Consider the following 23,936-nt stretch of genomic DNA (forward strand, 5'->3'; position numbering starts at 1 on the left):
CTGGAAAACTGAAGCCAAATGGCTCCCCAGTTCCAGGCAGGGTGAGAGGGAAAGCTAGAACGTTAGCTGTGGAAGCTGGCGCCATCACCTTGCAGCAAGGTTTCATGCATTTTCCTTCTTTTGTTGTTTTGTTTTCTTTTTGGTTTCTTGAGACAGGGTTTCTCCATGTAGCCCTGGCTATCCTGGAACTCACTCTGTAGACCAGGCTGTCCTCGAACTCACAGAGATCTGACTGCCTCTGCCTCCCAAGTGCTGGGATTAAAGGTGTGCACCACCACCCAGCAAAGTTACTTTGTTTTTTATTTTATTTTTGTTGCTGTTGCTGTTTTTTAATTTTTATTTATTCTTCTCAGCAAGGTTTTGTAAGAGGTGAAATGAAGCGGGAATCAGACAGGCATGATGTTGAATGCCTTTAATCCCAGCACTATGGAGGCAGAGGTGGACAATCTCTCTGGGCACAAGGCCAGCCTGGTCTACAGAGCGAGGCCTGAGAGGAGGGCAGGGACACTCCTCTGTTTGAAAACAAGCAAAAGAAAATGAAATTCAAACTGTGAAAGACGGTAGAAGAAAAAAAATTTCAACAGGGAAAAGAAGGTGGGCGTGGCCCACACAACCCAGCACTCAGGAAGCTGAGGCAAGAGCACCAAGAGTTCAAGGCCAGCCTGGGCTACACAAGACCCTGGAGAGGATGCAAAAAGGAGGCTGGGAGAAAGGGCGGGGAGGGGGCGGGGCTATCAACAAAACAAGCAAAATGTCAACTGAACAATGAACTGGGCCTCCAGCAAATGTCAAGATTGCAGAATGGCCACCCAAATACATATTATCTCCAATTCCTCGAAGACTGTACCAATAGGTTAACAGGAAAACATGGGCAGAGCCAATAAAGAAGAAAAAGAAATTAGGCAGCCGTGAAAACCTGGGAAGGACTTTGATAGGGTGCAGATGATCAAAAGTATACTGAATGTCTGAGGAAACAATGTTGCCCTGCAAACCTCCCCTGACACTACAGTCTAGGAATGCTTCCTGCTGTTTGCTTCGGCTCCCAGGGCCCTCGGACGGGTCCTAGGCCAGCAGAAGACAGAGCTGGGCAGCCTACACACCAGGCTTGGAGAGCCCCCAAGGGGTAGGGAACTCAGCATGCCAACCGGGCCACACTTCCTAATCCCTGCCGAGTAGTGCCACGCCCTAATGGCCAAACACTCAAACCTATGAGCCTCTGAGGGCCATTCCTATTCAGATCACCACAGCTCCTCTGGAATTTAGAGTTGTTACAGGCAGCTGTGAGCCTCCGTGTAGATGCTGGCACCCCTCCGCAAGAGTCTAAGTGTTTTGACCACTAAGCCATCTCTCCAGCCTGGTGAGCACTGAGTAAGTAAGAGGTGAAAGGTTCCCCTCTGAACCCTCCAGCCCTGCCAGAGACTTTGATGGCCAAGCACAGGTTAGAGCAAGACACCGCCAGGTGCCTGGCAGTGGCCCTTTACCACACTAACAAGTAGAGGGGCACCCCCAAAATTCCCTAACCACTTTGTCCTCCATCCCCCTCTCCCACTGACTTCCCCTGAAGAATATCTAGAAAGCATGTAGAAAAGTTAACAGAAATGAGTAGTTTTGTCCAAAAAGTACACTCAAAAGGAGCGGACAGGACCCCAGGAGTGGGCCCTATCTTGCCTCTGAGGAATTTTCTGAAAATGGGCCAGGATTCAAATGCAAGACTCAGCAGCCCCCAGGCAGCCAGCCACCCCACACTTGGTTGCAGACACCAGCAGAAGTCAGATCAGGTTCCACTGCAGGCTGCATGGAGCTCCCCTCCTGTCCCTTACCAGGCAAACCTGCATGCCTAAGAGCAGAAGACCCTCAAGGCTCAGATCCAGCCCGACATGAACATCCTCCCCCAACCAGAATAAGCCATTCTTCTACAATGTTCCAGAACATTCTAGTGCTTTCTAGTTCCTCTTCTCCCTATATGTTCCCTGGGGCATAAAGACACAGACTCCCACATACCTAGCATGGTGTCTGTCAACTGGTAGGTGTCTTAGGGTTTCTGTTGCTGTGATGAAACACCATGACCAAAAGCAACTTGGGGAGGGTTTATTTTCCTTACTCTTGCACATCACAGTTCATCACTGAAGGAAGTCAGGACAGGAACTCAAACAGGGCAGAACGCGGAGGCAGGAGCCGATGCAGAGGCCATGGAGGGACACTGCCTACTGACTTGTTCCTTATGGATTGCTCAGTCGGCTTTCTTATAGAACCCAGGACCGCCAGCCCAGGGATGGCTCCACCCACCATGGGCTGGGCCCCCCAATCAATCACTAAGAAAATGTGCTACAGGCTTACCTGCCTACACCCGAGGAGGCCTTTGAGGCTCCCTCCTCTTAGATGACACTATCTTGTGTCAAGTTGACATAAACTAGCCAGTACACCTGACCCTTGTCACCTGAAGCACAAACACCACTTTCCAATCAGAACCTCACCTTTCTCATTTGTCACCAAGATGGCACATTAATAAAAATATTGCAATATAAATCAAACGGCTTTTCAAGTTCCACGGTCTTTACAAATTCAAACACTTTAAAAATTCAGCCTTAGCAGGCAGTGGTGGCACACTTGGGAGACAGAGGCAGGTGGATATCTGTGAGTTCAAGGCCAGCCTGGGCTACAGAGTGAGTTCTAGGAAAGGTGCAAAGCTACACAGAGAAACCCTGTCTCAAAAAACCAAAAAAAAAAACAAAAACAAAAAAGTTCAGCCTCTAAAATATCTAGTCTCTTTTAAAATCCAAAGTCTCTGTGAAACTCCAAAATCTCTTTAAAAGTTCAGTCTCTCAACTGTGGGCTCCGGGAAAATAAATACTTTCTTATTCCAAGAGGAAATAACCAGGATAAGGTCACAATCTGAACAAAGCAAAACAAACTCCAACAGTGTAACTAACTCAGTGCCCAATGTCGGGGATCCACTCACGGGCTCCTGGGGTCCAAAGGGCTTGCCACAGCACTCACAACTTGTCTCCACTCCATAGCTGCTGCTGGGGAGTCTCCAAATTGCTGGGATCTCCGGCTGCAGTGGGGTAGTTTAACCAATAACCTTTCTTGGACTCTCTTCATGGAGCCAAACCTGAACTGTGTGACCCCTTCATCCCTGGACCTTCACCTGCTGCCGAGGCTGGACCTTCACCAATGGCCTCTCCTGGCCTCTCACAGCGCCAAGCCTCAGCTGCTCTCCATGACCCCTTCATGCCTTCAAAACCAGCACCACCTGGGAGACTCCTACAGGAGACTGAGTTCGGCTGCCAGCCTGAGGTACAACCTTGGCCCCTCTGAACACGTCTTCTGTGTGCTGACCCTGAGGAAACACGTCCCAGAAGAGTTCACCTCAGTGATGCTGGTCTCTTCTTCTTGATCATTGCTGATTTCTCAGCTCCAGCCAACCCACATCAAATGTCCCAGTCCAGCAAAGGTTTTACTTTTAGTGGTCTGTTATCATAAACACAGCTGATTCTTCAGCTCCAGCTGACCAGAATCACAGGTTCTCAAAATAGCAAACAGCCCTGATAAAGTCTTTAAGGGACTCTCAGCTTCCCTCTGGAGAAGTCAGGCCTTCATAGTCTGCACTGTCCTCAACATTATCGTCCAAGCTCCCACAGAACAGCTCACCAAGCTTTGAACACTTAATGGCTTTTCCAACCCAAAGTTCCAAAGTCCTTCCACAATCCTCCCCAAAACACACGGTCAGGTCTCTGTTGCTGTGATAAACACCAGAACCAAAAGCAACTTGGGGAGGAAAGGGTTTATTTGGCTTACACTTCCACATCACTGTTCGTCATGGAAGGACGTCAGGGCAGGAACCTGGAGGCAGGGGCTGATGCAGAGGCCATGGAGGAGTGCTGCTTACTGACTTGCTCTCCATGGCCTGCTCAGCCTGCTTTCTAATAGAACCCAGGACCACCACCAGCCCAGGGATGGCTCCACCCACCATGGGCTGGGCCTTCCCCATCCATTATTAACTAAGAAAATTCCCTACAGGCTTGTCTACAGCCCGATCTTATGGAGGCATTTCCTCAATTGGGGTTCCCTCCTCTTAGATGACTCCAGCTTGAGTCACGTTGACATGAAACAAGCCAGCATAGTAGGTGTGAATAAGCATTTGTCATATTGAGTTAAATGGCCCTGAAAGTACCAGAATGGGGGTACACCCAGGTAAGACTAACAGCTGCCACCATGAAATGAAGCCTGAGCTGGGAAGGGTGTTCCGTTTTGTTATTCACTTTTATCATCCCAGGTCCCCACACAATGCCACGCGCATCGTTATGGTGGCCCCCAGAGACTGCCCTCTGCTCCTCCCCAAGCGATTTGGCCCCCGGACAAATGGCAGCAGACTCAGAGATGCAGTCATGTCTTTATTCCATTAGTGACCGATACATCAGCACCTCAGCACAGCAGGGGCCCTGCCTGAGGACCCCGGGAAGGCAGGGAGGACAGACAGAGGGGCCTCCAGCCGCGGGCTGTTCTCTCCAAGGTGCAGAGGAAGCTGTACCTGCCTGCCTCCCCCAGCCACCTGAGAGAAGCCACCACCGGGAGGCCAGGCTGCTGAGCCGAAAGCCATACAATCCGTGTCAGCCCCGCTTCTGCCCAGAAGCACCAGGACCGCAGTAAGGAAGCTTCCAGGCAGAGCCGAGGAAGGGTGACCTGTTACGGAGAGCCTGCGTGTGTGTGTGTTGTGTACGTGTGCGTACGCGTGTGTACGCGGGTGTGCTTGTGTGTATGGGGGCAAGATGTCTACACTACTTAGCACATGAGATATAACTGCTAAGCCGCAGGACCTGCCTGGGGACAAGAGAGACCGGGAACCAGGGCCTCAGAGCTCTGGAGCCTGAGAGGGGATGGTGACCGAGGCCACCCTCCCCGCTACTTCCATTCAGAGAGGGCGGCAGCTCCTGCTGGAAGCCAGTGGGAGGAGAGACACTGCCGCCCTCGGGCCTGGGCAGAGGGCCACCTCCGGCCTGGGTCCCGTCACGTGTAGGCCATCTTGCTGCACACCCAGGGCCGGGTCGTCAGACACTCGGTTGACACCAGCCTGGTGGGTTCCACAAAGACGCACTCCCCCGTACCCGAGATGCTGAATCTGTGATAGAAGAGAAAGGTCAGGCTCGCAGGCCGCAGGCCGGCCGCCCGGCGCAGGTGGTCCCACAGGTCCTGTCCCGCCCTCTGGCCCTCGCTGGAGCATCTTCCAAGACAGACATTGGTGCACCTTGCAGGCTCAGTCCCCCACCGTTCCGGCGCTATGCTCCAGTCCCCGGGACCGTGCACGCACCCGCCACCAAAGCTCCCTGCCTTCCCTATTCTACCTCCTTCTAAGGTCAGCTCCAGGGTGCCCAGTTCAGAGCTACCCTCTGCCCGCCTTACGTCCCACAGAACCCTGTCCGCACCATGAGGCACCTCTCATCACAGCCTTGAGGGGCTTGTCGGCTCCCACCAGTCCCCAAGGCAGCCAGCTTCTGAACAGGGTCCGGGTTCTGCGCCCTGCTCCTCTTGGTCCCCTCACAGCCCACAGTAAAAGCTCAGGAATGTAGTCACACGGAAGAATGGGGCCGCACGGCCTGGAATTCACCCAAACCACGCACAGCCCTGGGAGCATTCCGTAAAAACCATGCTCGTTCACCCGGTCCCTGCTCACTCCCTGGCAGCTGAAAGGGTGGGGACCCAAGGGCAAGGTCCTTGCCCAGGGGTCAGCCCTTGAGAGACCCTAGCCTCCGGAACCCCCCCGGGACACTAACAGCAAGAAGTTTCCAGAAAGGTAAAGAAAGGCTCTTCCATGGTCTGGCCTGGGAGAAAGAGGCTGAGGGGCGAGGGAAGAGGCGGAGCCCCTGAGCACGGGGTGTCGGGAAAAGACACGGGAAGGGCTTGCTGGCTGGCACTAGGCTCAGGTGGGCCACACTCGTCACCAGCCCCGCTGCCATCTCACTTCAGCTCCTGCTTTGGGGACACTCTTGCCATCTCCGTCAGATTGGCAGCCATGCTCATTCCAACCTGGCACCCTAGGGCACAGGACTCCACAGGTAGTCTGGACTAGCAGCTGAAGTGACCTGCCTGTCCCTAAACCAACCCTGCCTCCACACTGACCTCCGCCACCACAATCCACCTGCACAGCTGCACTTGCTACCCCCGTTGCCCGAGGTCACTGCCCCATCACGTGGGCCACACAAACACAGCACCACTGTGCGCCCAACGCCTCCCCCAGGGCACCCGTGCCAGAAGATGCTGTCACAGGAAAAGGTGATCAGTCATGCCACGGGCAACTGTGTTCAGGGTTCCTGTCTGCCTTTGCCACAATGCATTTGGGGCCCACTACCTACAAAAGCCATACCTCTCATCATCCCTTGCAACCAGGTGCAGACATGTGACTAAGTTCTGGCCCACAGGAGTGGCGCAGATGGGGTAGTCACAGATAGAGGGCACCTGCACCTTTCACTGAGAAGCTAGCTCTGTGTATGGCAGGGCTACCAAACCAGGCCGGACTTACTGGGAAATGAGGACACTTTCATAAAGGGACCCTGCCACAGACCACCACCACCACCCCCACCCCACCCCACCCCCCACCCCACCCCCCCACCCCACCCCACCCCACCCCACCCCGCACACACATGCCCTAGAGACCTATCAACTCTAGCTAGCACAAAAACACAGGTATCTGTCCAAGAGCCACCCCTGGGGCTTTACACTTTCCCAGTCTAAGCTCAACTCCCTCCTAGAAAATGGAGCCTCAGCTCACGTGTCTGGGTCAAACGGGTCCCCATTGACCCAGTGGAAGTCGTCTCCAACTCTGCGTAGGCCAATCCAGGGCTCCCTCCGCGTGAACTTGAACATAAATTCCTGCGAACGAAAAGAGAGAAACCCAGGCATAGAGGACCCTTTTGTGGCTGCTGTCCCGCCCAAGCCGGGCTCGGCCTGGAAGATGCGGCCCTGGAGAGGTGTGGCGGGTACTGAGATGGTGTGTCACTTTGCTGGGAGAGCGTGGATCAACGACTACAGAGCCCTGGGCAGTCACACTGCTGGAGCAAGACGGGAGTAGCTTCCCAAGCTTACCACGCACGGATGGACAGACAGACGGACAGATGTCCCCAACAGCCTGAAAATGGCCCCACCCCCCAGCTGGCCTCATTTAAGTAGCTGGGAGTTTGGGGGTGGCCCACAGGATAGGTTAGATTCCTGGCCAAATCTTACCACAACAGGTTATCCTACCTGTACTTCTGGGACTTTCTCAGAAAGTGGCACAGAAATACTGTGCATCGCAGACAAACAGAAATTGGTTTTGAGACCGACTCCTCGTTTAGAAGTGTGCAGCTCTGGGTCATAACGTCCAAAATGACCAAGAGATCAGGGGTTCTGTCTCTTTAACCTTTCTATTAGCAAAACAGCTCAAGGTGTGAACAGAGAGGCAGTGCCTTGATTTAGATGGGAGGAAATGAGAATGTCTGTCACATTGTCCATGTGTGTTCACATCTTCTAATCCATCCTTTTAATACTGAGTTTAGCGCAGCCAAGCCGCCTTGGAGGAAGTGGCCTGGAGGCTGGAGGTTCAAGTGGTCAGACCCCAGGGGATTCACCTGTCTCCGCATGGCTGCACAGTGGCTGAGTGACCGGACACAGGCACCCAGAGGGTCATTCCACTTGGGTGTGCATCTCCCCTTAGAGTTGGGCACGGGCCTGCCCCCCCATCCCCCCCCCCCCCCCCCCCCGCCATCCCACCCCCGCTTCTGACCCAGGCTCTCACCAGTTCCTTCTGGCTCTGGACCACAGCCAGGGCTGCCTCGTGGGTATGGCAGTATTGCCTCCCCGTGTTCCAGTCTCTAGGCTCCTCGGAGAAGTAGTAGCATTTCCTCCCGTAAAGCAGCCAGTCCTCGGGGCAGGGCGTCTCACACTTGATGCAGCCCTTGGAAGCTGCAGGGAGAGGGATGGGGCTGGGTATCTCGGGTGTGCCTGGCCACTGCCATGTTCCCAGGACGCCTGGTGACACTATGTTCCAGTCCTTTGCCCACAGCTCCCTCCCTCCGTCTGGGCTTCTGTGTCCTTCAGCGGCACTGCTGACGTCACCGTGCCCCAGGGAGGAGTTCCAGATGGAATGGACGGGAAGAGGCCACTGAGGAAGGTGGCCACTGTGTTACCGTGGTGGACAGCAGAGGGACAGACCCAAGGAAAGGCCTCTCTCTAAACCCTAGGAACTCAGACCAGAAGGGCCCTGCAGGCCACTCTCTATAACCAGGACAGTGTGCCACCCTCACAACCACGCTCTCCCTCACTGGCTAGCTTCACAACCCTGCTTACCACTGAACTTCTAGAAAATTCCTTTTAAATTTGAGTCCCGGGCCAGGTGGATGGCTCACTCCGTGAGGAAAGACGCTTGGCCTCCAAGCCCGACAACCTGAGTTGTATCCCTGGGAGCCACGCAGTGGGCAGTGAGGAGTCGAGAGCTAACTCCTGCATGTTGTCCCCTGGCTGCTACACCCACAACCCCACCACTAAATAAAGAGTAGTTTCTTAAAGTGGAGGGGGAGGGGGAGAAGACCAGAGGTTAAGAGCACTGGCTGTTCTTCCAAACAATCTGGGTTCGATTCCCCGCACTCACGGGGCAGCTCACAACTGTCCACAACTCTAGTTCCAGGGGATCCCATGCCCTCTTTGGTCCTCCATAGCTCACACACACACACAGACACACACACACACACACACACATACACACACACAGAGACACAGACACACACACACACACACACACACACACACACACACACACACACACACTTTTCTGGGAAAGCAGTTCAGAATGTCCATCAACGCTCCAAGACCTCTTTGCCATGTCTTACTCACACTCTGTGTCTCCTGGAGATCAGAACACATGTCAATTCAAAACCAGAAGTTTGCCTGGCTTTGTTCTACACGTTTCTCCTTCTCTTGGGATCATTTGAGGTTCTGTTTGGTTTCACTATGTAGCCCTGGCTGGCCTGAACCTCACTACGTAGACCAGGCTGGCCTCAAACTCACAGAGATCTGCTTGCCTCTGCCTCCCAAGTTCAGGGATTAAAAGCATGAGTTTCAGTGCCTGGCCCATTTGAAGTTTTATAGGTAAGTTTTAGTTTTGGATTTTGACACAGTCTCAGGTAGCCAAAGCTGACTGTGGCAGTTTGAATGTAATTGGCCCCATAATCTCATAGGGAGTGGCTCTATTAGGAGGCGTGGCTTTGTTGGAGTAGGTGTGGCCTTGTTGGAGGAAGTGTGTCACTGTGGGGGTGGGCTTTGAGGTCTCCAGTGCTCAAGCCATGCCCACTGTCTCAGTTCACTTCCTGTTGCCTGTAGATCAAGATGTAGAGCTTTCAGCACCTTCTCCAGCACCGTGTCTGCCTGCACACACACACACACACACACACACACACACACACACACACACACACACAGAGTAATAAAAATAAAATACTGGAAGACTGAGGACAGGAGGGTGGGGAGGCAGGTCAGGCCTTGCTTAGCACACACGAGGCCCTGGGTCTGGTCCCCAGCATTCCATAAGCCAGGGCTGCTGGCCCGCACCAGACAGACCCGATGTGGCACAGAATAGCTTTAATCTCAGCACTGGGGAGGTGAAGGCAGTCAGAACAGGAGTTCAGGGCCAGCCTCAACAACACAGGGAGTTCAAGGCCAACCTGGGCAATATCAGAGCCTGTCTCAAAAAGAAGAGGAGGAGGAGACGAAAAACTTCAATCACTTCTACAAACTCCACAGAGGCCAAGACATTTTTCCAGAAGTCTCCCCAGGGCGCTCATATCCCTGTTGGGAGCCTGGTCTGCCCTGCTTTACCTCTGTAACACATTCACTAGCACGAAGCACTCCTTGTTTGTAAGCCTGTGTAGCATCTAGAGTATTTCACGCCAAAGGATGCCCCTTTGGCATAAGGGTTAATTTGAGCTAAAAACAACGGAGAATCAATAAATGCAGGGAACGTTCCCTTCTCCCTCCGGCTCCCTTCTCCCTGCCTCTTCCTAGTCTCCACCCTACACCAGCACTTAGTCTAGGGTCTTACATGGAGCCAAGTTCAACAAGTGATTGTTGAATGAATGTGATATTTAAAGTCTCATATCTCCAAATTATCACCTCCAATAGGCTTTGCCTGCCTAGCCTAGATTGCTCTGAATGCCCATGGTATTTATGAACTAATTCCTTGGTACCATTGCTTCCTACATGACCAGTGAATGGGACATGCACAGTCCATGTGGAATTGTATTTTAGACTACAATTTTATAAACAACCAACCACTTTACTTCCAATTTACTGTGTGCCTTCCCCCATTCCTAATATTTGGAAGAATTTGCCTAGCTAGACATGCTGGGACCAGGTGTGCAGAAACCAGGCTGCTGATGCACTCTGACGTGCACACTCACCCAAGATGCTCATCACCACCAGGATGGCGAAGAGAAGGACGGCAATGGCCCCCAGCAGCAGACGGGTGGTGGTATCTAAGGAGGAGAGAAATGGGTCAGTATCAGCTGCCACCCTGTTGCCCTGTCTCCAACCCCCACCACCATGCCCAAGTCCTAACAGCAAGAGCCTTATCGGGTGGAACCAGCCCTCAGGGTGCCTGGATGATGCCCGCCCTTTGAGAGACTCTTCTGGACCATGGCCTCAGTTTTGTCTGCTGCCCACAGACTCCGTCTGTGGCAGCCACGGTTTTCTGACCTAGACTCTGCTGTTGTTTTTCCAGCACCTTCCAGGCTTCGCTCATTCCACGCTCACAGCCTTGTGCCGGGGTGTCTGCTCCCCAGGCCCCCCTCCTCCACACATACCTCCCCACATCTTGCCCATCCTTATCTGTCATCCCACATCCACTCCTCCAGGTTCTCCTCATTCACTTTTATTTCCACCTAACATTTTTATTGTGGCAAAGTAAACCTTTTAGACTTAAAACAGAGAGGTTTCTTGTTTTATTGTGATACGTATTTTGTGAGATACATATAATACATCATAAAATTTGCCATTTTAACCATTTTCAGTGCTCAATTCATAGCATTGTGTAGCCAGGCTAGGCCCGTGATCTGTTTGCAAAACTTTCACCTCTGTAAGCAGAGGCTCCGTACCCTCTAAACAGCAGCCCCCGCGCCCCATCTCCCAGCTGCCATCCCTCTGCCTTGTCTCTACCCAACTTATTTCATGAGTGGACTCCTACAGTGCTTTTCCTTTGGTGTCAGGCCCATTTCACTTAAACATGTTTTCAGGACTCATCCATGTTGTAGCATGCAACGGAACCTTAACCCATTTATGGTTCATTATCCAATGTTACGGCTATATCACAGATGCTCTATCCATTGGTGACGGTTAGTGTTAATGGTCAACGTCACAATCTAAATCACCCGGGAAGAGGGTTTCAGTGACTGTCTAGCTCAGACTGCGCATGTCTGTGGGGGACTGCTCTGGCTGTGTTCATTGTTGTGGGAAGAACCAGCGCCCTGTGGGTGGCGCTCTTCCCTGGCTTGGGATCCTGCTTCAAGTGTAGAATAGAGAGCGTGTGCTGAACAGTAAGCATCATGCGTCCATTTCTCTCTGCCCTTAACTGCAGATGTGACCAGCTGCTCCAAGCTGTTGCTGTGACTTCCCGGCAATGATGGACTGGAGCCGGGAACTGTGAGCTGAAATAAACCCTACTTGTTTCCTGTCTCGGGTTTTTATCAGCAACAGAAGGGAAACCAGGCAGACACTTGGGCTGCCTCACTTTGACCATTGTTAACAGCACAGCTGGGGACATGTGGACCAGTCTGTTGGGGTCCCTGCTTCCAGTTCTTTGGGGTCCATGACTAGGAGCAGAGCTGCTGGATCATGTGCTAAATCTGTGTACCTTTTTGAGGAAACATCAACGTGTTTCCCGCAGCGACTGTAACATTTTACATTTCTGTCAGCAACACTGCAGGGATCCAGTTCCCCACACCTCTCCTTTTTCTTACTATTATCATCATCACCATTATCCACGGCATCTTGGAGATAGGAATGCCTCTTCTAAACTCTGTGGTTGGCTTTTCTACTGTCCTGACCATTCGATGTAGAAATACGCTGCTGGACGGCACGCTGGTGCTTAGCAATTCAGCGTGGGAATACCGGGAGGAAATTAACATTCAGTCCAAAACAATTGTCTCAAAGATGTGGCCTCTGGACCCTCCTGGCCTGGAAGTCTGACTGGCTGGAGACCCCTGAACCAGTGGCCCGAGAGTTTCTCTGGCCCAATCCTGTTGGCTTTCCTGTTCTTCCTCCCCAGGGTCCGCTCCTGTGTGCTTCACACCTTCATCTTAAGCACACCTTCTCGTGGCTGCCCCACGGGTACCACCAGGGGGCCGGGAGATAAACAGTGCGAAGTGTGAACTTCACAACAGTTCACACTCTTCCCACCTCTCCTCTGGTCAAACAACTCAGCCGTACCTTCAGAGAAATGATTACGTCACTGAAACAAGACCAGGTCCCTCTAAGAGAGGACGCCATAGCACAGACGGAACAACAAACCCCAAACACCTTAGATTATCATCACCGAAGGGAAAGCCTGGTAGAAGGGTGAGGGGGTGAAGTTGGAGAAATCTTCCTAGAAATAAACCAAAGAGGTAAAGAACTAGCAGGAAGGGGGAGGGGAGAAGGAGGACCAATTTAAGAGCTCAAACATTTGAAGACTTTGGCTTTCAGGAGGAAATCAGAAAAGGAAAGAGAAGAAATCAACAACGATGTAAATAAAGAGCGATTCTCTGGCCCTGCAGGACAGAGAGATAAACAGTTGTAAAGAGTGTGAACTGCTCTTGCAGAAGACCTGAATTCAGTTCCCAGCACCCACGGCAGGCAGCCCACAACTGCCAGGAACTCCAGCTCTAGATCCAGATCCCTCTTCCAGCTGGTACTGACTTGAGTGTGTGTGTGCACAACACCAAGCAAGATTTCTTCAATAGCATGGTGAACGGTACTCCTGGAGTACTATTTTATCTTGAAGTCATTCTTCAGAACTTTGGAAGTATTTATTGTCATCTGGTACCACTGCTGCTTTTGAAAAGCCTCGCTCTCTATTCTCACCATGAGCCACTTTATTTCAACTCCTGAATTTGCTTCTATCCAAGAATTCCATCCTGCACGTCATACATTGGTTGGACATAGATATTTCTATCTACTTTAGTAGACAACTGATGGGTCCCTTCAACCTGGAAATTCATGTCCTGCAGGGCCAGAAAATTGTTCTTTAATTATATCATTGGTGGTTTCTTCTCTCTCATTTCCTGATTTCCTCCTAAAAGTCAAAAGTCTCCAAATATTTGAGCTCTTAAATGGTCCTCCTCCTCCCTGTCCCTCCTCTTCCCTGTCCCTCCTCCTCTCCACCTCCATCCTCCTCTACCCTCCTCCTCCCCTCCCCCTCCTCCTGTTAGCTCTTTACCTTTTTGGTTTATTTCTGGGAGGATTTCTTCACCTTCACCCCCTCACCCTCTACCAGGCTTTCCCCTTCTGTGGTGATAATCTAAGGTGTTTGGGGTTTGTTCCGGCTGTGCTATGGTGTCCTCTCTTAGAGGGACCTGGTCTTGTTTCAGTGACGTAGTCGTTTCTCTGAAGGCACTGCTGAGAGTTGTTTGAGCAGAGGAGAGGTGGGAAGACTTTTCCCCCACAGAGTCTTCAAAATGCTTTTTCCGATTCCTGGAGGTGCTTGGTTACTGGTCACAGCTAAGGCAGGAGGAATAAGGGGTTCCCTGGAGCCTGTGAGCCCCACTGCCATATGTGGGAGCATGGCAGGGGCTCTGCCTGGGTTGATCTGAGGCTGTTCAATTTCTTGGCTTTTTCCACCTGGGTAGATTGGAGCCTCTGGAGGAACCTCTTCTGTGTCCTCCCCCGAGGTATAAGCCTGGAGAGGCTCTTTGTGGGAGAGTGCTCTCCACACTTAGTGTGTGAAGGTGGACTCCATGCCCTGCTCCTCATGTAGTCCTGTACAGCAGCCCTGATTCTTGAGAGTTTTACCTCAAGTTCCTGCCAGAGATGGGGACAGGATATTTAGATCTGGGGTCCATATCTGTGAAAGAAATTCCATGCCCTTCTTCCTGCTTTCAGCCCATCTCCCACCATCCCCCTGTTCCTGAGCACTTGGATCCTCAAGTGTGACTCCTGTGTCCCCTCGGCTCACTGGTCTCTCACAGGCGGACCTAAGTCCATTACCATTCAGCCCCCATCTCACAAGCTCTTAGCTCCAGTTCTTATTGTGATCAGTGTTTAAAATGTCCCTCTCCTGCTTGCTAAAGGGCTTCTAAAGTGATGGAAAGTGAAATCCTGTATTCAGTGCTCTTCACCTGTAAGATCCACAAACATTTTGGAATCCTTCCTTTGAGCAAGGTCTATGCACCACCAGAAATTCACTGGGCTCCACAGAGGTCTCCGGGTGTCTACACTGGCCTGGTCCAGGGGTTTATGTGGGATTTCTCCAGGAACTAAGCTGGGTTCCTCAGGGGGTCAACACTGAGCTCCACTGGGGCCTATGCTGGGTTCCTCTAGAAAAGTGGCTCTCCACCTGTGGGTCGCGAACCCTGGGGGGCTCTCCTAAAACCATCCGAAAACACACATATTTACATTATGATTCATAACAGTAGCAAAATGCAGTTATGAAGTAGCAACAAAAATAATTTTATGATCCAGGTGATAGTGGCGCACGCCTTTAATTCCAACACACAGGATGCAAAAGCAGGCGGATCTCTGTGAGTTTGAGGCCAGCCTTGTCTACAGTGCTAGTTCTATGACAGCCTGGGCTACATAAAGAAGCCCTATCTCAAAATACATAGTAATAATAATAATAATAAAAATAATAATAATAATTTTATGATTGGAATCACCACAACATGAGGAACTGTATCAAAGGGTCGCAGCCTTAGGAAAGTTAAGAACCACTGCTCTAGAGACTTAACCTTGGGCTGTTCCAAGGGTCTATGTCGTGTTCCTCCACGGTTCTACACTGGGCTATCCCAGGGTTCAACAATAGTTTCCTCCAGGGCTATATGCTTGTCTCTTCCAGGGGTCTACACTGGGCTCCACCAATGGGGTCTACACTAGGATTTTCCAGGGTTCTACACTAGGATTTTCTAGGGGTCTAGACTAGGCTCAGTTAGAGACCTATGCTGGGCTCTATCTGGTCTACAGTATATTCCTCCTGGAGTCTATCCTGGGGTCCACTAGAGGCCTACACTAAGCTCCTCCAAGGTCTACACTAAGCTCCTCCAGCGATCTCTACTAGGTTTAGAGGCCTATGCCAGGCTCCATCAGCAGGCTACACTAGGTCCCTCCAGAAGCCTATGCTGGGTTTCTCTGGGGAACTAAGCTACAATTCTCAGGGGTCTGTGTTGAGTTCTACTGGGGTCTACACTGGGTTCCTCCAGGGGTCTATGCTGGCGTCCTGCTGCAGTCTGCACTGGATTCTTTGAGGGGTCTACACTGGGTTCCTATAGGGGTCTACCCTGAGCTACACCTGGAATCTATGCCTGCATCCACCTGTGTTGTAGAATATTAGTTTAAGATGTGTTACATTTGTTTATGCTGTGGAACATTTGTTTAATGATGCAAATATGTGTTGCATTTTTTAATGTTGCATTTGTTTAACTCTGTGAAGCTGTGTTACTGTGCCTGTCTAAAACACCTGATGGTTTAATAAAGAACTGAATGGCCAATAGTGAGACAGGAGAAAGGATAGGTGAGGCTGGCAGGCAGAGAAAAATAAATAAAAGGCAGAGAAAAATAAATAAATAAATAAAAAATCTGGAAGCAAAAGATCAAAGAGTGGGAAAAGAAGGGGCCAGCCACCCAGCCACCCAGCCACACACAGAATAAGAAAGAAAGAAAAATATATACAGAAATAGAGAACGGTAAAATCACAGAGGCAAAAGGTAGACAGGATAATTTAAGTAAAGCTGGCTAGAAATAAGCCAAGCAAAGGCCAGGCATTTATATGAATAAGACTCCATGTGTGAATATTTGGGAGCTGGGTGGTGGGCCCCCAGAAGAGGCAAAGAGCCAAAAAGTAAAAACAAGTGGCAGCACACCCGGAGTCGGGGTGGGCGGCTTCAGGAAGTATGAGAGCGGAGGTTCAAGACTGCCCCGACACTCGGAGCGGGTCCCCACTGCTCTGCTGTCCTGAGGGTCGGGGGAGAGTTAGCACCGTCTGTGTCTCCCAGAACCGCACAGTGCTACGGTGGAGAGCACACTGCTGCATAGTGTTTCTGTCTCCTCTTCCAAGCCTGTGTGCTGAGTTACCTACTGAGGACGAGAATACAGCATCTGAAGTCACTTCCCAGGTTCATGGCCATACTCTGACCTTTGCTCGATGTGGACACATAATAAAGTTACTGAACATCTGCTCTGCTCCACCTTCCTCACGTCAGTATCTACCCCTCAGATTTTTATGAGATATCAATGTACACAAGGCCCTCCCTATCTGTGGGTCCATATCCGCACACTCAACCAACTCTAGATTGAGATGAGAAAAATTTGCATCAGTACTGAGCATGTACAGGCTTTTATATCGTGTTGTCTTTCCTTAAACGATACAGAAGAGCACCTAAGTACCTAGCATTCACATTATATTTGATATTATGGTGAATTTAGCGATGTTTAAAGCATCTGAGACAATGTGAGCCGCTTCTGTGTTAAGTATGATCTCAGGCACTTGAGCATCCTTGGCTCTTGGGTCTGATGAAGGTTTCTGGTGCTGATGCCCCGTGGCTGCTGAAGGAGGGCAGCAGGGTGCTTAGAACTGGATCCCACATGGTGAGTTCTGTGCACCATCACTGAGACAACCAGCCCCAAGCTCCGTGGGATTAAGAACTGTGCTGAATTTGCCGGGCGGTGGTGGCGCACGCCTTTAATCCCAGCACTCGGGAGGCAGAGGCAGGCAGATCTCTGTGAGTTCGAGGCCAGCCTGGACTACCAAGTGAGTTCCAGGAAAAGGCGCAAAGCTACACGGAGAAACCCTGTCTCAGAAAAAACAGAAAAAAAAAAAAAAAAAAAGAACTGTGCTGAATTCCCTTGAGTTCCCTAATGTAGGACTCGGCCATTGCGTTGCACAATACAGACTGGATTCAGAATACTACGCTGACTGCAGTAGCCTCAGTCAGCCTTACAATTCAGTTGAGTTGTAGGGACTCCGTAGAAAAGGAGGGTGTGAGGCCGGGCGTTGGTGGCGCACGCCTTTAATCCCAGCACTCGGGAGGCAGAGGCAGGTGGATCTCTGTGAGTTCGAGGCCAGCCTGGGCTACCAAGTGAGTTCCAGGAAAGGCGCAAAGCTACACAGAGAAACCAAAAAAAAAAAAAAAACAAACAAACTTCCTTTAGCCGGGCGTTGGTGGCGCACGCCTTTAATCCCAGCACTCGGGAGGCAGAGCCAGGCGGATCTCTGTGAGTTCGAGGCCAGCCTGGGCTACCAAGTGAGCTCCAGGAAAGGCGCAAAGCTACACAGAGAAACCCTGTCTCGAAAAACCAAAAAAAAAAAAAAAAGAAAAGGAGGGTGTGTACATACATATATCCCCATCATCACCAAAAGTGAAGAGTTTCTTCACTTCTTCATGGGGATGCTTTCTCTAAACCATGCAGCGTGGACAGAAGACGGTCTTATGCCACCGTGACACAAGCTAGAGTCATCTGAAAGGAGGGAACCTTAATTGAGAAAATACCTCTATAAGATCCGGCTGTAGAACATTTTCTTAATTAGTGATCGATAGGAGAGGGCCCAGCCCATGGTGGGTGGTGCCATCCCTGGGCTGGTGGCCCTGGGTTCTATAAAAAAGCAGGCTGAGCAATCCAGGGGAAGCAAGCCAGTAAGCAGTACCCCTCCGTGGCCTCTGCGTCAGCTCCTGCCTCCAGATTCCTGCCCTGTTTGAGTTCCTGTCCTGATTTCCTTTGATGATGAATAGTGATACAGAAGTGTTAGCTGAATAAAAACCCTTTCCTCCCCAAGTTGCTTCTGGTCACAGTGTTTCACTGCAGCAATGGAAACCCTACGACAGACAGACAGACACCCTGTGACTCTAACACACTGTTGACGGTCTACCGTCCTGGCAGCCTGTGGCTGGATAGTTGGGATCCACACGGTGCCTGCTTCCTCGGATTGCATAACTAAGGTGCCGTCAACTGGGTGCCTTCAAAAATAAGGATTCCTCTCATAGTTATGAAAACCAGAAGTCAAAAAATTGAGGTGTTGGTGGGACCATGCTGCCTTTGAAATCCTCAGGGAAGCCTTGCTTGACTCATCCTAGCTCCTGGTGTCCTGCTGAAAGCCCTTGGCTCATGACTTGACCACCTCAACCTCAGTCATTCTTAGCGCATGGCCTTCCAGGGTGGAGCTGTTTCTCTAAGGACACCAGTTCGTATTGGATTGGGGCCCGCTAACTCCATTCTGGCTTCCTCTTAACTAATCATGTCTGCCAGGACTACAATTCCACCCAAGGGCAAATTCTGAGGTCCTAGGAGTTAGGGCTCATCGTGGCTCTTGTGGCGTGAACAGTTCAACTTTTCACAAGCATCTAACTTGAGCGTCATCCCGCTACACAGTGGTTCATCCACATACGCTAGAGTTACAGGTGCAGGTTACCTGGGCCTCTAAATGAGGATGATTTGGCCTAATATTAGAAAGGACAACTAGAAAACACTGGCTCTTCGTACCGCAGATCCCCCTCATACCCGCATCCCAAAAAAGGCCCATGGCTGACGTCTAAACCATCCAGGGCACAGCCTGGCAAGCATAATCCTGACTATTTTAAAATGATCAAATGTGAAGCTTGGTAATTTTTAAATTTTTAGGTAGCTTTTGCCAAATGCATGTGTGTGGTTTTTTGATCAGGAAGTTGTGGGTTTGTGCCTAATAAAAAAAACTTTCAACATTAAAAATTCAGAATTGGTGACCACCAGGAAATCTATATAGCCTGAGGTATGCAGAGTCACTCTGTCCCCTCTCTCTTACCCTGGAACACTTTGCCCAACTCTCAGGTCCGAGGCTAGAAATAGCCCGATCTTGAATCACCTTCAGGGTTCTCAGACCCCAGTGGGGCCCTCTGGGTCAGCTTTACCAGCCTTCACCTGAGACTCACACCCGCAGGGAAAGCAGCTTTCACGGGCCAACCAATGTCTGGTTTCTGTTTCCAGAGCTAACTGGTCACTGAGGACTGTCTTCTAGACCCCAGCCTTCTTCCTGGAGCCCTCCAATTCCCTCAAGCTGTGAGGGTGGCAGACTCTTCTGAGGGGCCAGGAGAGGAGAGCTGTGTGCCCAGAAAGTGCAGCTGGACTCTGTCCAGTTAGCCCCTCTGAGCTAGTGTCCTCGGTCGCCCCAGAGAAAGACAAGCTTTTCACATCAGAGGACCCAATGGCAAGTCCCGTGGAGGTTTCATGCGTTAGCGGCCAGTGTGCCCTTGAGTGAGATGTTTAAGATGCTCATTGCCCACATCCTCTCCAGGGCTGATCCACCGCTGAGGTACACACTCAGCTCCGTCGGGGGAGGGGCACAGCTGCTTGGGGCAAAGCAAGGGAACTGAAGTGAGGAGCAACCTCGAGGGCAACCTCAAAGGCCTCCGGCTGAGCTGGTCACCCCTGTTCCCTGGACTCCTCACCCAGGCTGTTGGGTTCTATGTCCAGGGAGCTGGGAAGGAGCCACCACGACAGAACCTACCCTCCAGACCTTTCTCTGATTAGCACTGAGGTAGAAAGCGTGACATGACTCACAAGATGAGGAAACTGGGGTTTAAATAAGTGAAACCCACCAGCTGGCGTGGGCGGGCGGCCCAGTGTACCAGCTCTTGGCACCTCTCCAAACTGACGCCCCTGTTCTAGGACCCTCTCTGAGGGATGGATATGCCCAGGGCCTAAGGAGGTGTCTTAGAATGTAGAAAGAATGAACAAGTCCGCTCAAAGGTCCCATTCGGTGGCAGCCACTGGCAAGGACCAGTCCTCACCCATGGGCGCTCCTCTTTGGATGGAGATAGGGTACACCCAAGGAACATCTAGAAGACCCTCAGAGGACCAGCGGACCTAAAAAGTCCTGTAGGACAGTCAGCAGGCCAAGATGCTGAGCACCCAAGAGCCATTGGGAGGGGGTGCTCTTACATGCACCAGAGACCAAAAGAGGGACAACATGGCATCAGTCGGGTGCCACGCCTGTTCAGAGGAGACAAGGCTGGACTGCAAGAAGATGCCAAGTACGATGGTGTGCTGGACCACCACAGGAAGCTTCTCGCTTTCCTCCTGCCCAGCGTGTAGCCTCTTCTTCGGCTGGTGGGCAGGGTCAGTCAGCCACACTGGCGGTAGGAAGGACAAGAGTCAATGTATTAAGGGCCAGAGATGGAGCCAGAGCCAGCCAGCCACACTACCCTGAAATCGCCTTAACCAAAGGGGGAAAGGGCAAAGGTTAGTAGAGATGACCCTTTCAAATACTTACAAAAGAAAGAAGAAATGCAGCCTAGGGACGGGAGTGACATCAAGAAATACCATTCTGATGGGGGCAAGCTCAGGTCACGGGCAAACCCAACCACTAACCAGAAACACACATCTGAGAAGGGCTACTCAGTCTGTTCCACACAAGCTTCCGGTCCGGTTCTCCTCTGTAATAGCCTTGCTTCTGGGAAGCTATGTCTTTGCCTCCATGGTTCCTAACCACTGCTGGGCTCCTTCAGAGTCTGCACAGCCCTCCACAGACAGTGTCCGCCATGGCTCACAGCCTTTGGCCAAGGGTCCTCCATGCTGGGCAGCCCCCTCACCTATCTGGGCATGGGTGGCCTTGCCCCTCCAGATCACCACCCACCTTCCTCACCCACCAACCATCTGCTGCAGGTCTTCCCCTGCAGATCTGCTCTCTTAAACCCTCGACAGCTCCTTCAAACCAACAAACTCCATAGTCTGGCCTGGGTAGTCCCTCAGGTATATCTGTTTTCATATTTTTTCTCTCCCTCTATCCCTCCTTCCGCATGCCTTCATCAGTACCTAGCACCCTACGGTTTGGTTGTCTACAAGGGACTGACTAGTTCCAGCTACCTGCTTTCATTCCTTGACCTGGTACTCCTTCTCTGTCTGTCCCACATCCCTGGAAGATCACCTACTCTGAGATGCCCTCCTCGGACTCTGTCCTAGTTAATGCTGCCCGGTTCCCACCGGGTAGGAGCCTGAGAGGCACCTGGAAGCTGACCCTCCCTGTGACCAACTCCAGCATCTCCCCAACGGTACCACTCACCTGCAGCCAACACAAGTTCCCTAAAAGAGCAAGTGAACTTGAAGTCTCTTCGAAGCCTCACTGTCTCCTAGGGTCAACTCTGAGGTCCCACTGAGCCCGAGGTCACTCCCTGTGCCACTATGACAAGAAGGGATAGGTGGCATCCCGAAATCACTACAAAGGGCCTCTGGGGATTCCTCTTCATCTGTCTCATCACCAGCAGAGCGCCCCTCTCATCCCCACAGAGTACAGGCATCACCTCGGGGAACCAGAGCTTTTGCTTTTACGAAGCACTAAGTGTTTTCTCTGCTATAGATTCAGGCCGCCACTCGGCAAGCAGGGCAGGTGCTTCACACCGGACCCAATAAGGTTTGGAGCATGAAGCGTGCTCCAAGGTCACTGAGGGAGTTGGCAGCAAAGGCAGGTCAAGGCTGTGACCAGAGGTGGTCCCCAGCGGCCCCTCCTCCTCCCATGGTGACCTCTGCCTGGCCCGAAATGAATGAATTATCCGGATCACCCTCCCTTCTGCGAGCTGTCAAGGTGACTGGCCACTTCCTGGGTCCCGAGTCGGGGGCCGGGGGATGGAAGGCTGAGAGCTTACCCTCCAAGGCCGCCTTCCAGCTGGTGCTGCCCTCATAGCCTGACCCCGATCGCCGCAGCAGCCCCTCTGGGCCACGGGCCTCGGCCTCGGCTGGCGAGCGCGGCCTGGGTGCAGCAGCGGGCGCGGGGCGGGCGGCGGGGGGCGGCGGGCGGGTGCGCGCGGGGGGCTCCCGGGCCGGCTCCATGCCGTGGCGCGCGCGCACTCCTGCACCCGGCTGCGGGGCCCGGCCCCACGCGCACTCGGCGCTGCGTGCGCCCCGCGGGCCCCCCAGGCCGACTCGGCGTGCTCCGGGGCCGCGGCGTCCGCAGAGCGGGGCTGAGCCCGGCTCCCCGCGCCGGAGCCGCTCTGGTCCCCGCTGTACGCGCCGCAGCCTGCGCGCCGAGCCCCGCGCGGGGGAGGAGCCGGGACTGCGCGGGAGCTGCGACCGCGGGCGGGCGGGCGGGGTTGCGGGGAGGGAGGACGGCCCAGGTCACCAGCCCCGCCACCTACTCCCGAGCAGCGGATGGCCAGGGTCCAAGGGGACAAGGCAGGGCAACGCTGCAGCCAGAAAGTCAGACCAACCGGCTCCTGATTCAGGGACTTTCCCCCTTCATTTCTGGCTTATGTGACAATGTTTGCAATTGCACGTGGAAGCCAGGGGTCTTCATTGGGTATATTTAGTCTCCACTTTTTTTCTTTCCCTTTTAATATAGCTCTGGAACTCACCATGTAGACCAGGATGGCCTCTGACTCATAGCCTGTCTGCCTCCCAGGTGCTGGGATTCAAAGCGTGCACCACCATACTAGACACCCTCTTTTTTTTTTGAGACAGGGTCTCTCACTGAACCTGGGGCTCACCAATTCTGCTAGACTACCTGGCCAACCGGCTCCATGGATAGGTCTGTCTCTACCCACCTCCCCCCATTTCTGACTTTCAGACGCTTGACGCCAGCCCAGCTTTTACACGGTGCTGGGAATCTGAACTCAGTCCTTATGGTTGTGGCCCAAGCGTTTTACCTACTAAGTTGTTCCCTCGGCCTCTCTTTGGGGATTTTTGAGACTAGGTTCTAGCTATGTAGTTCTGGCTGGCCTGGAAATCACAGTAGACCAGGCTAGCCTCTAGCTTGCAACCATCCTCCTGTCTCTTCCTCCCAAGTGCTGGGATGACAAGTTTGTGCCATCACAACACAACTAAGCAGTGAGGACTTGTCCTCCAGTAGCTAGCACCCTCCCCAGTGGGTTGAGAATGGACGTAAGGAAGCCCAGGGCACAGCCGGGCATGGGAGCCCAATCTGGCGTCTCGCTTAAAAGCTGAAGCAGGGCAGTTGAGAGTTTGAAGTCAGCCTGGGTGGTCTACATAGACCTAGGCCGGCTTGGCTTGTATAGTGAGACCCCGCCTCAAGGAATAACAACCAAAAAGGCCGAGGGAGTTTCTAAAGCAGCCATGGCAGTTGTGTGGTTGACAAGGCATCTCCCTGGCCAGATGCATTTCATGACCTTTCCTGACCTCTACTCTGACCTCAGAGGATCTGTCATAGCCTCAGCCTTAGCATGGCTGAGCCTCTCCATTCTCTCCCTCTCTCTCTCTGCCTTGTGCTTGTGGATGAGACGTGAGGTCTCAGCTACTGCCCCAGCACCATGCCTGCCTACCTGCCAACTGCTGTGCCATGATAGCCCTGGGCCCTAATCTTCCGGAACCGTAAGCCCCTATAAACTCTCTCTTCTATAGGTTGTCTTGGCCATGGTGTGTCTTCACAGCAATAGAAAAGTAACCAAGACACCTAGTATGCACAAAGCCCTGGGTTCCATCCCTGGCACCTCATTAACTGAGTGTTATTCAAGGTCATCCTCAACTATATAGTAAGTTCAAGAGCTAAAGAAAGACCTATGTGGGGTGGTGGTGGTGGTGGTGGTGGTGGTGGTGGTGGTGGTGTTTTTGGTGGTGGTGGTGTTTTTGGTGGTGGTGGTGGTGGTTTTGGTGGTGGTTTTGGTGGTGGTGGTGGTGATGGTGGTGATTGTGATGCAGTTGTATTAGGAGAAAGCAGAGAGTGGATGACAGACACCAGATCTGTTGCCTCCTAAGCCTCCTGGATTAAGACTGACCATTATCTCTCCTTTAGCTCTGAGAACGTTCTCTAC

General features: G+C 52.2%; 1 protein-coding gene across 1 annotated transcript; it reads right to left on the bottom strand.

The window, feature by feature from the left end:
* Window positions 1-4,381: 4,381 nt before the first annotated feature.
* On the bottom strand, window positions 4,382-22,175 carry Clec2l (C-type lectin domain family 2 member L). The gene is made up of 5 exons (XM_006990419.3): window positions 21,819-22,175; window positions 10,425-10,499; window positions 7,769-7,935; window positions 6,767-6,867; window positions 4,382-5,119 (listed from the first exon to the last, which is right to left on the bottom strand). The coding sequence occupies exons 1-5, from the start codon at window positions 22,000-22,002 to the stop codon at window positions 5,008-5,010; spliced, it is 639 nt and encodes a 212-aa protein (XP_006990481.3). The 5' UTR covers window positions 22,003-22,175; the 3' UTR covers window positions 4,382-5,007.
* Window positions 22,176-23,936: the final 1,761 nt, after the last annotated feature.

This window comes from Peromyscus maniculatus, chromosome 3 (assembly GCF_049852395.1).
Source record: "Peromyscus maniculatus bairdii isolate BWxNUB_F1_BW_parent chromosome 3, HU_Pman_BW_mat_3.1, whole genome shotgun sequence".
NCBI lineage: Eukaryota > Metazoa > Chordata > Mammalia > Rodentia > Cricetidae > Peromyscus > Peromyscus maniculatus.